General features: G+C 34.2%; 1 protein-coding gene across 1 annotated transcript in view; it reads left to right on the forward strand.

The window, feature by feature from the left end:
- The window catches only part of Dhc64C (dynein heavy chain, cytoplasmic), a 275177-nt gene that overhangs the window by 211047 nt on the left and 51738 nt on the right, over positions 1-12392 (forward strand). Inside the window, exons 47-49 of the mRNA XM_089096466.1 lie at positions 4711-5024; positions 6743-6958; positions 8991-9151. Of these exons, the coding sequence (XP_088952592.1) occupies positions 4711-5024; positions 6743-6958; positions 8991-9151 (691 nt within the window). The remainder of the gene's footprint in view (positions 1-4710; positions 5025-6742; positions 6959-8990; positions 9152-12392) is intronic.

A 12392-nucleotide genomic window follows, 5' to 3' on the forward strand; every position in this document is an offset into this window, starting at 1 on the left:
TGTCAACGCTTCGAAAAGCTAAGGAGAGGCTAGTTTAAAACAAAGAACGCCTGTAATATCTTACTAATTGTTAAGCAAAACGATGCCTAATCAAGGACATTACAGCATAAATAATGTTCATCCTGTGTTCGCAAAGATTTCAATCAAGCCAGTTAGCAAACACAGGAAACTTCTAAAGCTGTTGAATTTTTAAAGGATACTTCTTTTAAGCTGATTTTCCATGTTTTTCCAGCAGTTATACTAGAATATTTTTAGAGGCTGCCATTTACTGAACTTTAAAAATAAAATTCTGTTCCACTTAATAAAAAAAAAAAAATGCTTTCTAATGATACAAGTTTCATTAAATCTAAATATCTCTATCGCTGGCACAAAAGATTTCTTTTTCTAAGATTTCCGGGAAAGTAGGTGTTGACTTTTAGTTTTCTGTCGTCTATTCGGATCTCTTATCAAAGCTATAAAGTTATTGCAAGACCTCCTAATATGTTCTGAATAATTTGGCCATACAAACTAAAAAAGCTAGTAATGACCAAGATCGAGTGATTCGTTAAGGTATCAAAGAGCCTTAACAAATAACTAAGAATTTAGAAAATTAAGAAAGAGTATCCAGAAACCAAAAATGTTTTGAAATTTTTGTGAAAGCACCAAGCGAGTGACATTTTTTCTGATTCAGGCAGAGTATCTCAGTCAGCATGAGATGCAGTCACATGTCTTTAAAGGAATCAAACTGGCATAGAGGATAAATTTTTCAGTAACCCCTCAACGACAGTATAAAATATAACAGTAATCCCACAGTACTTAATTTAAAGCCAGCAGTGGGAGTCTAGCAATATACATGGGCGCCCATACGGGGGGGGGGGGCCGGGAGGTGCCCGCCCCTCCCTGCCTGAAGGATGTTGCCTTATTTTTATATTTTTGTTCTGAGATTTCTATTATATAGCATTAAAAGTGCCAATTAGACGAGGTTTGCCCCCCCCTCCTGGAATTCAGCTTATGGGTGCCCATGGCAATATAGGGTATTTGTGCATAATTCAGTTTCATGCTAGAACTGAAAATTTTGGCACTGCATCTTTAGCAAAGCACCAGCCTCTAGTTTTTCTATTTAGCTCTCACCTGAATCCTCTTAAAAATTAGTTCTGCGAACTCGATCTGCATTGAGAAGATAATTTACCAGGCAATGAATAAAAAAAAAAATAATTTGATTTTCTATTGTCAGAGCATATCAAAATGTATTTATTTTTATATTTTTAGTCTGAATGCTAGCATATATGAAATATTTAACAGAAAGTTTCCAATTTTATTTATGAATCTTGAATTCTAATTACGAAAGCCGTTCCAGTGTTGACCTTTTGACTAAAATCAGATTCTAAGCATCTTCCTCGGAAATGAGATTGCTATTAATGGCGTCTGCTATAATTTACGATTTCTGAGTTTAAGATCAATAACCAAAACACTGCAAAGGGGTACTAACGGATGCAGCCAGCTTTATCTAATCTAGTTTTGCCCATGAATGATTTGTAAGATTCAGTGTATCATTTTACTTTTAAAACTAATTCGCTTTTGTGTTAAAATGCATTGCCAATTGACTGGAGGTTATTGTGAACTTTCTTCATAGTTAAATTCCCAAAACTGCTGAACACATGTTCGATGCAGGAATATGTTTTGCAATTAATAGTCGAATAATTGCTAGCAATTGCACGTTTTTCGGTTAAAGCGTAACTGACTTTCTCAAATAGAAAATAATCGTAATCTTTTCTTACGATTAATTTGTCAATTACACCTGCTGAAAACAATTAAACTTAATATATTGTTGTTGATTTCGTTCATGCTTTGACAATGGTTCCCCTGCAACCTTAGTTAGCCTTAAGAGAATGTACATGCTCTGATCGAAATATTTCCTGGGGTATTGCAGAATTCAGATTATTAGGATTAAAAATCTAATCAATCCATTAAGCGTCTGGCTCTGCAAAACAAGATTCGACAAAATGAGTTGTTTATGAAATGTACCCCGTCATACAGCAAAGAACAAAATGAAGTCTTAAGCTCGACTTAATGTGCATAAATGTTTTCCTTCTTCGGTCAATATTAATTAGCCTTTTAAGTGAAAATAAACTGTAGTCTGTTTAATAAATGTAACTCCGCGTTAGATGTATATTGAATATACTAAGGTACTATCAAAAGTAGGAGAGTATTGGTTTTAAAAGGTAACCGAAAGTTAAGTGTTTTCAACAGAAAATAAAAAGTGACGTTGAACACTTAACCGAAAGTTAAGTGTTTTCAACAGAAAATAAAGAGTGACGCTGAACTTAAAAAGAGCAGAAATTACATTAAAGTATAGGGGTTGGCTGGCTACCATATTCTCTACATTTAAACCACAATGCCTTGCATAAGATTTACTCCCAAACGAATGAACTGGTCTTTATAAAGTTTAAACTGTATTTTTTATGGAAAGCACTCTCCATAGAAAAACACTAATATATTTTAAATTGAGGTTAAAATCGTCGTAGTCAGATAGTAATTGCTTGAAAAAATTTTGGTGAGCACTGACTGAATTATATTTGCTTGAAAATGGCAGGTTTAATCACCGGGTTGACCAGCCCAAATAACCTATCACTTGCGCATCCCTGGTTTGAAGCTATAAAGAACAGCTAACAAAACGTCGTCTGAAGTGCCCTAACGGTAACCGGAATTTGTATTTTTTAATTATGCGTGTAAAATAAGGTTAAAATTGAGAGGTGCTAAGGTTGAGAGGGTGCTAAGGTTGTTTTTAATATAGTGGATCTATTGTAGAATATTATTATGGCTCTATACCAACTATCTTGCTCAAAATGTTGGCAAATCTGGTAGTTATTTTGTTTTGTTTTTTTCTTTTTTCAAGTGATTATCACGGGCCCGTCCTGAGTTGTTTGAAATCCGTAGTAGTAGTTCAACTACTCGATCCAAAGATTATTGTGCTTTCTTTGTCGGTATTCTTCTTAAAAATTCTATCTTTAGCACTATGTGGATTTGACCAATGTAAAGCTACACAAAAGACTTCTAAAGTATTCTAAAGAAGAATCTATTTTTGAAAGTACAATCCATCATTGTTTACTTCACTCTTGTTTTTTTTGCCCTTTATGCCCTTTATTCTGTATGCCCTTTATTCTTATCTGAAACTATTTTAAAATACTTGTGACTAAGCAAAAAAAATAATCCTATCTAGAAAGCAAATCATTTGACAAATAAGCTATTACTTGATTATTTTCTCTTCTTTCATGTGTCTTTCACTGTTTGTCGGCTCCACGACAAATTTGTAGGAACCTTAGACGCACTCTATATTTTTTGTCTGTGATCAATTCTTTTATCATCTTCTAAATCCAAATAAAATTCAAATTCTCTTACTTTGTCTATAAAATCAAATTTCAAGGTATCTTTGTGATGATTTTTTTTTTTCTAATCCCAGGCTTCGTCTTATGGCAGTCGAGGGGCTCTTCGGTCATTTTTTTACGCGTCTCAATAGCCGTCTCAGTCGCAAGTATTTATTCAAATCGGAACTTCAAACCTGGAATTCTGAGCTTTTGATACAAAAAAATCAACTCTTTTTTGAGTCAAAATAAAATAAATAAATAAATCCTTGTGCAGAGAACTGAACGTCTGCAGTCAAGACGCAAAACCTTTTTTAAAAGCATCTAGCTCCCTTTTTAAAATGTTGGCGGTGTACTATAGCGCTTTTTAAATTGATTTGCTACCGCAAAATTAATAGAGTCCGTTTTTTTTTTTTTTATTAACTCATTACTTTGTACATTTAAAAGGGGACATTCCCTATAAATACGGATTGTTAAAGTGAAGAATATTTTGGGTACGGAATATCAAGTTTTTTTTATGCCTATTTAACTCTATCCATTTTCTCATTTGTGCTTTGTTATATATGAGTGTCTAGCTAGACATCAGTACTGCTTATAAATAAGAAAACAATGTAGGTGGTAGAAATTGACTCTAATCGACATTGATTTCTAGTGAAACATGTGAATGAAATTCACCTTAAGTGTATTGTCCGCGCACATAAGCAGACGCCAAAAAGCCCTTTCCTTTTTTTCATCAGCTGTTTGATATATCGAAATCAAAACGAGCAGTGTCACCTCCGTTTTAACTTTCTCAATTGCTTTAATTTTTTTTTTTTTTTTTTTTTTTTTTTACTTTTAAGTCAAATTGACCTAATAGATTTTGCTTTTGAACGATTTAGTTGCCATTGCCAAATTTTTTTTTAAGTTAAACTTTAAAATTTCTATTAACTTTTATAAAATGAATAAAATGATTGGTCTGAGTGAAAGTTACGAAGAGCCAAAAACATTAGTTAGAACAATGAGGATTAGAGATTGTCTAGTATTTTGACAATAATGATACGTCTTTTTGGTTCCTTTATTTAACAATAAATTAACAACAACGAAAAATCAAACTTTGACATAGTCTCTTCCGTAAGGCATGGCCAGAAAGGAACAGGGGAGAAAAAATAGTTACAAAAAGTATGAACAAAATACAAAATTCAGATACCAACCTAGAAAATTGAGTAGAATATGGTTTCACCTATTCAAGTAAATATCCGGTAGGAGAGTAGCAGACGGTTTCACCATCTCCAGTAAATATCCAACTCAATCCAGAGACATCAACTCCAAGGGAAACCAGAAAAAAAAACATAAAGATAATAGCAATTTCATCGCTCCTTTCTCTTTCTAGCTGTAAAAGGGATTAAGAAACAAAATTTAGTAGAAATGCAACGTATGGCCAATCCACCTGCTATGGTAAAGGTGGCCTTGGAATCCATCTGTCTCCTTCTTGGCGAAGCTACCACTGACTGGAAGACAATCCGTTCTATCATTAATCGTGACAACTTCATCCCGATGATTGTTAATTTCAGCACCGAAGATGTTAGTGACGATATTCGGGACAAAATGAAAGCTAAATATTTGTCTAACCCAGACTATAACTACGAAAAAATTAATAGGGCTAGTGTTGCTTGTGGACCTTTGGTGAAATGGGCTATAGCTCAGGTAATTAATCTACACTTTCTTTTCTTTTTTTCAATAAATCTATAATTTTGGCAGAAATAAGTGGTACTGAGAAATCTCTGGCAGTAAGAGTTCAGTTAGCTTCTTATTTGAAACTATTAGTTTTCTGGGCTTTATTGGCTTTGATTTTAGTGTATCACTGCTGAAGTAAATTATTAGTTTAGTCTTTTATATCTTGTTGCCAACCAGAGAGGAATCTTGCAGTTTGCTACTTATAAAATTTACACATGAAATTTTTGGCAGTTCAGACAAAAATACCATTGAACAATTAAAGAAAGTGTAATTCTGAACTTTAATCATAAGTTGAATTAATTTATAAATAAAGGCTAGAATAAACTGAATCCCAAGAAGAAAGTCCCATTTTATGTATTAAACCTGATTTCCATGAAATAACTACTCTTTTTTTAATGATACTATGTGGCATAAGCGAGAGGACTGATAAGGATAGGTATCCAGAACTTCCACTCATGCCACCTAGTATCTGTAAAAAGGGAGTATTTTTTTAATTGGTTCATAGGGTTTATAGAATTTGTCCTCTATAGTATTATAATTCTGAACTATCCATTGAACTTCTTTTGGTGGTGAAAGACTTGAACTTTTTTTTAAACATAATATTGAGTCTTGTTTCAAATCGATTACCCCTGGGTAACTTTTTGTGTTCTGAGAAGGGCAAAACTAGGATGCGGAGTGTATAAAATTCCTTCCTTTTGTGGTAAGTTCTACATTGCCTGTGGTCGCCAGTAATTAGTGAATTGATTTATTGAGGACCGCAATTCCATAGATAAGGATCTCAAATTAGGGAGCCTCCTGAAATTGTTGTTTCTGCTTTGGCACAGCATATTTTTGTTCACCTTTATCATTTGTACAGTTTGAAGAGCCACAACTTTTTCCAAGATAAATATTTTACACAATGGGCCAACGAGGCCGTACAATAAAAGAAAACACATTTTCGCGGATTCAGAAATTAACGCAGATATTAGTAATCTAAATATCAGTACAATTTGTAGCAGTATTTTCAAAATTGAACCTATAGCAAAAAAGTGTAACTCGGGGGTGCAGGATCACTAAGGGATAAGATTAAATAAAATACTTAAACGTAAAAGCTGCATTGGAAGCTAATACAAGAATTATTTCTTCGCGGAAAAAATAAGTTGGGGTTTTTTACTTGTTTCTATTATCTTATTTGTCAGTTGCTTCTGTGCTGTAATAGGAGTAACTCATTAATATTTTACTACCTTGATATCTACTTTGAGTAGTTATAGTACATATTGGTTTGATTTATTTTTATTCTCTCTTAATTTTGGTTATTTAGATTTAGTTTTAACTTTAATTCTTTCCCGCTTTTCAACACTTAGGATGCCTTTACTTCTTTTGTTTAACCTGTATTATTTGAGGCAAATAGTGGGATTGAGGTCTCCAGTATCTCAGCTTCTCCGCTCCTCCTGCCTCCAAATCGTCTTTGGAAAGATAGGTATCTTGTAACTTAAGCTAGGTATGGGTCTTATTGATGCTACATAGAAATTAAGAATATTATATCATAACTACAAGTAAGTAGTTATGCTGTTTAATTTTAGTAAGTAATTTGGTCATGTAGACTAAGGGTAAATAGCTATAGAAGTTCCATTTTGTCTTTTTCTTCCTTATTCCGTCTAAAGTAATTCATTTACCGTGTTATTTGTTTGAAACTTTTTTTCTTTTAGCTCAGCTATGCTGATATTTTGAAGAAGGTGGAGCCACTTCGTAACGAATTAAAGGGATTTCAAGAACAGGCTGAAGAAAACAGGAAGCGTGGTGAGGAAATGAAGGCTCTTGTGAATCACCTTGAAAAATCGATTTCTTCTTATAAGGAAGAGTATGCTCTACTGATTGCCCAAGCGCAAGCTATCAAAACAGACTTAGAAAATGTTCAGGGCAAGGTAAGCCATACCTTATCAGTGACGAATATCATCAATAATCGTCACAGCTTTTTAATAAAGTAGCCAGTAGTAGGACTAGGACATTATTTAGCAAAAGCATTTATCCCTATTTGATCTTTTATTTATCAGCACCTTACGTACACTGAAAATACTCTACTTGTTAAAAAGGAAAGAAAAGTAATGTGAAACATTTTGAATTACCTTTGAATAAAATAGTAAATTTGCGAATTCTTCTAAACGCCCTCATTTACATGTAACTATTTTTTTTGTGTGTTTTTTCTTCTTATACTTTCTTTTGCTTCTTGTTATGCTCTTCCTTTTTTTACTGCACTAAAATTCGTAACTTCAGATTCATTGTGTGAAAGAGAAATGCAAGATTGCCCTTATATTAAGCCTTTCAGAAAGGTTTAAGCATCAAAGCATTTGATTGACTCTAGGTGTGTAAAGATAGAAAGATAGCTTATTAAGCTCAATAAAATTATGCAAAATAGTACCAAGTAATCTACACAAAAAAGAAAACTTAAATAAAACAAAAAAAAAACTGAATAAGTACGCTTAAGAAAAAAAATAAAGCATTCCAAAATGCAGAGATAGCTTACATTATTGTGCAATGCATAAAGAACAATATTTCACAATAATGCAGATATCGTGCCCGATATAAACGTTTGCAAATATCGGGAGTAACGCTCCTATTCGTCCATTTCAAAATGCCTGAAGACTCAAGTTTAGGATTTCAAAGTAGCTTTAATCTTGTTTGAGAATACTCTGGCACTTGCATAAAAGATGTTGCGTAATTGTTCCCTGTATCCCATTCTCACTATGGAGGGAATCACGTTTTTGTCTAAGATACAAAATGTACGTAAAAATATACGCAAAAAAGCACAAAAGTTAAAGTACAATGTTTTTTTTTTGTATATTAAAAGTAAGGACTTTTTAAAAGCCTTTTTGAAAAAGTCTGTGCTAAAATGCTCGTAAGAATATTTGTCAGTATTTGAGCACACAATCAACTTCTATAAAGCTGCTGCCATATATGTTCTGTCAGGTGATTGATCCATTGAAATCACAACCAATGTTTTTTTTTTTTTTTTTTTTTTTTTTTTTTTTTTTTTTGCATGTTTGCTTGGTCAAATTGGCCTCTGAATTGTTTGAATTCAGATGTAATCTCGACAGTTTAGAGGAAGTTGGCTTTGTTTGTCAATTTTCTTCCCTCCTTGTATATTTTATAATAAAATTGTCCTGTAGAACAATAAAAAATGTTCGTACTTTTTCAAAGATATTCATGAATTAAATGATAGAATATAAATTAAACGCGTCTAGGACATTTTTTAAGTACTTATTAGCGATTGTAATGTTAGATACAGTCTTGACATTTCATTATCACTAATATTGTATTACAAGTTCACTAAAAGATTGCAAATTAGAAACCTTATATGCTTTGTAATTTTACTTTCAGTTGACAACTGTTTATAAGGTTAATTTCCAGTTGATACAGAATTTTACGTATTTTATGCAAGATAATCTTCAAAAACAAAACAAAAAATTGTCATTCAATCCCGGCCCTTAGTTACCAGTTTTATTAACTCAATTGTTTTGTCTGTTTTAGTTCTTCTTTTTTGTGTGTTTTCTTTTAAAATGTTTATATGCGGAATTACTTAGTATTATCTTTTTCCTCTTCACTCGTGTTTTTAAATTACAAAGTCAATTAGAACTCAAAGTATTATGATGGAAAAAGAATAGACAGAATCCATCCCTTTAAATTATACATATTTGCCAAATTTCAGCTGTTTTTACGAAAACCTTGAAATATTTACAGTTTTACGACTTTTGAACACTTTGCTCCCAACGCATCGAAGGAAGTTATAAAATCTATACGAAATTACCTGCAAATTTTATGAAATTAAAGTTTTATATTCAAAAATATTCGGCTAAGTGTGCCCGCAATAAACTCATTAAATTTGGTATTTGTTGTTGAATCTGATAAATCATATTGAGTGACAACATTTAGGCATGGTTTGTTTTCACTTTTTTTTAGGTTGATCGGTCTATTAATCTTCTGGCATCTCTATCAATTGAGAAAGAGCGCTGGGAAGCGACTAGTGAAACGTTCCGTGCTCAAATGAATACAATCGTCGGTGACGTTCTGTTATCGGCGGCCTTCTTGTCTTACGGTGGCTATTTCGACCAACAGTATAGGTAAAGCTCGTCTTATTTTTAATAGCTATTATAATAAACAATCTCAAAAGAAAATTTGTTTGCTTTTATTTTGGGTTGGGAGCATCAGACTTGTAATACTATTAATTAAAAAAAACTTATTCAACAGATAAGTTTTTAAAAAAAGTAAAGAACTCTATTAAACCAAAATGAACAAAATAGAATCAAATAATCTACCAAGAATACATTTACCAGAAATCAGTATCAATAAATAAATGAAACCCAAAACAAACAGAAATTAAAATAAATAAGTGTCAAACTCAAAAGAGCAGAAATTAATATGAGTAGGGTTCTAAACCCCAAGCTTTCTAAAAGGCAGAATATAATTTGCATTTTACTGAAAAAAATTCAAATGAATTTACTGAAGAAAATCTGCATTGTCAGTTTAATATACATATGCTGATATTTATTCCTTAAAATCTCGATTAATTTCTGATTTCTTAAAGTTAGAAAAGTGAAAAAATTTAAAAGAATTTGTTTGAGCTATCTCAAAATTACTATTAGATGCATTTCGGGACAATACGACGTGTGTGGGGGGGGGATAGCTGCCCTCTGATCACTTTGACTCTTTAAAAGAACACTAGAGCGGTTGATTACCAATCCAATGAGCCCCCTCCGAAGTTTATGTGACCACGCTTTCTATAAAAATCTTATATGTCCCCAGGGCATAACTTACAAAACTTACCCTGAGGACTGGAGGTTTTGATATCCTCAAAGACATAATTTCCAGACCGTTCTGATACGCTGAAGAAAATGGCTATCTCAGAATTTTAATTGGAAGTGTTTGGGGAAATTATGGGCATGGGGGGGAGCATTTGCCCTTTGATCACTTTCTACTAATATAAAAGCCACTCGTCCTCTCAATTTCGAATGGAATTAGCCCTTTTTGAAGCTATTACGACAAAAGTGTCTATAAATATCTTATATGCCCCAAAGATATAACTTACGACCCTTGCCCTGAGGGCTGTGGGGGGGGGGAGGATTTTCATCCTCAAATACATAATTACCAGACCTTTCACCTACGTTGAACGAAATGGCCATAAAAATGTTGATCGGGAATGTTTGGGGAAATGATGGGCGTGGGGGGGATTTTCCCTCCGAATACTTCGATTGTTAAAACGGGCAATAGCCCTTTCAATTGCCAAACGAATGAGCTCTTTTTTAAATTTTTACGACCACGCTTTCTACAAAAAACATTATATGCCCTCAGGGCATAACTTACAAGCTTAGCCCTGAGGGCTGTACGGGGGTGGGGGTTGTTATCCTCAAAGACCTAATTTCCAGAACTTTCAACTACGTTCAGCAAAATGGCTATCTGAAAATTTTGATTAGATTTGTTGGGGAAACGGTGGGCTTGAGAGGGGGGTTAGTTACCCTCCAATCACTTTCGAATATTAAAAAGGGCACTAGCCCTCTCAATTTCATTGAATGAGCCCCTTTTGAAGTTTCTACGACAACGCTATCCATAAAAACCTTATATGCCACAAGGGCATAACTTACAACATTTGCTCTGGGGGGTTTGTCATTCTTAAATACATAATTTCCGGAACTTTCAACTACTTGGAACAAAATGGCTATCTCAAAACTTTGATTGAATATGTTTGGGGAAGTGGTGTTTCCAATCAAATAAGCCCTTTTTGAAGTTTCTACGACAAAACTTTCTATAAAGACCTTATATGCCCCCAGGGCATAACTGACAATCCTTGCCCTGAGGGCTCTGAGGGGGTTATCATCCTCAAAGGCCTAATTTCCAGAACTTTCAACTACGTTGAAAAAAAGGCTATCTCAAAATTTTGTTTGGATGTGTTTGGGGAAATAGTGGCCGTTAGAGGGTGGTTAGTTGCCCTCCAATTACTTTCAACTTTTAAAAAGGGCACTAGCTATTTTAATTTCCAATCGAATAAGCCCTTTTTGAAGTTTCTACGACAACGCTTTCCATAAAAACCTTATATGTCCCAGGGCATAAATTACAACCCTTGCCCTGAGGGCTGTGGGGGAGGGGGGTTGTCATCCTTAAAGACCTAATTTCCAAAACTTTCAACTACGTTGTACAAAATGGCTGTCTAAAAATTTTGATTGGATGTGTTTGGGGAAAAGGTTGGTGAGAGAGGGGGGTTAGTTGCCCTCCAATCACTTTCGACTATTAAAAAGGGCACCAGCCCTTTGAATTTCCAATCAAATGAGCCCTTTTTTAAGTTTCTATGACAAATCTTTCAATAAAAACCTTAAATGTCTCCAGGGCATAACTTACAACCTTAGCCCTGAGGGCTCTGCGGGAGTGTCACCCTCAAAGATGTTATTTCTAGAACTTTCAACTACGTTGAGCAAAATGGCCATCTGAAAATTTTGATGGATGTGTTGGGGAAATGGTGGACGTGAGAAGGGGGTAGCTGCCCTCCAGTAACTCTTAACTTTAATAAAGGGCCATAGCCTTTTTAATTTCTAATTGAGTGAGCCCCTTTTGAAGTTTTTACGACAACGCTATCTATAAAAACCTTATATGCCTTCAGGGCGTAACTAACAATCTTTGCCCTGGTGACTCTGGGGCGTTTGTCATCCTCAAATATATTCAACTACGTTGAACAAAATGTCTATCTCAAAAATTTGACTGAATGTGTTTGGGGAAATGGTGGGCGTGAGAGGGGGGTCACTTCTTCTCCATTCACTTTCGACTATTAAAAAGGCCACTAGCACTTAGAATTTCCAATCGAATGAGCCCTTTTTGAAGTTTTTACGACAAAACTTTTTTATTAAAACCTTATATGCCCCCAGGGCATAACCAGGGCATTGTGTCCAACTACGTTGAACAAAATAGCTATCTAAAAGTTTTGATTGGATGTGTTTGGGAAAAATGTGGGCGTGAGAGAGGGGTAAGTTGTCCTCCAATCATTTTCGACAATTAAAAAGGGCACGAGCCCTTTGAATATCCAATCGAATGAGCCCTTTTTCAAGTTTCTACGATAAAGCTTTCAATAAAAACTTTATATGCCCCCAGTGCATAACTTATAACCCTTGCCCTGAAGATTTCGGGGTGAGTGTCCTGCTCAAAGATATATTTTCCAGAACTTTCAACTGCATTGAACAAAATGGCAATCTCAAAATTTTGATTGAATTTGTTTGGATAAATTTTGGGCGTGGAAGGGATGTTAGTTGCCTTCCAATCAGTTTCGACTATTAAAAAGGGCACTGGCCCTTTGAATTTCCAATCGAATGAGCCCTTATT

This window comes from Artemia sp. Qi Xiang Cuo, chromosome 11 (genome assembly GCF_049724085.1).
Source record: "Artemia sp. Qi Xiang Cuo chromosome 11, ASM4972408v1, whole genome shotgun sequence".
NCBI lineage: Eukaryota > Metazoa > Arthropoda > Branchiopoda > Anostraca > Artemiidae > Artemia > Artemia sp. Qi Xiang Cuo.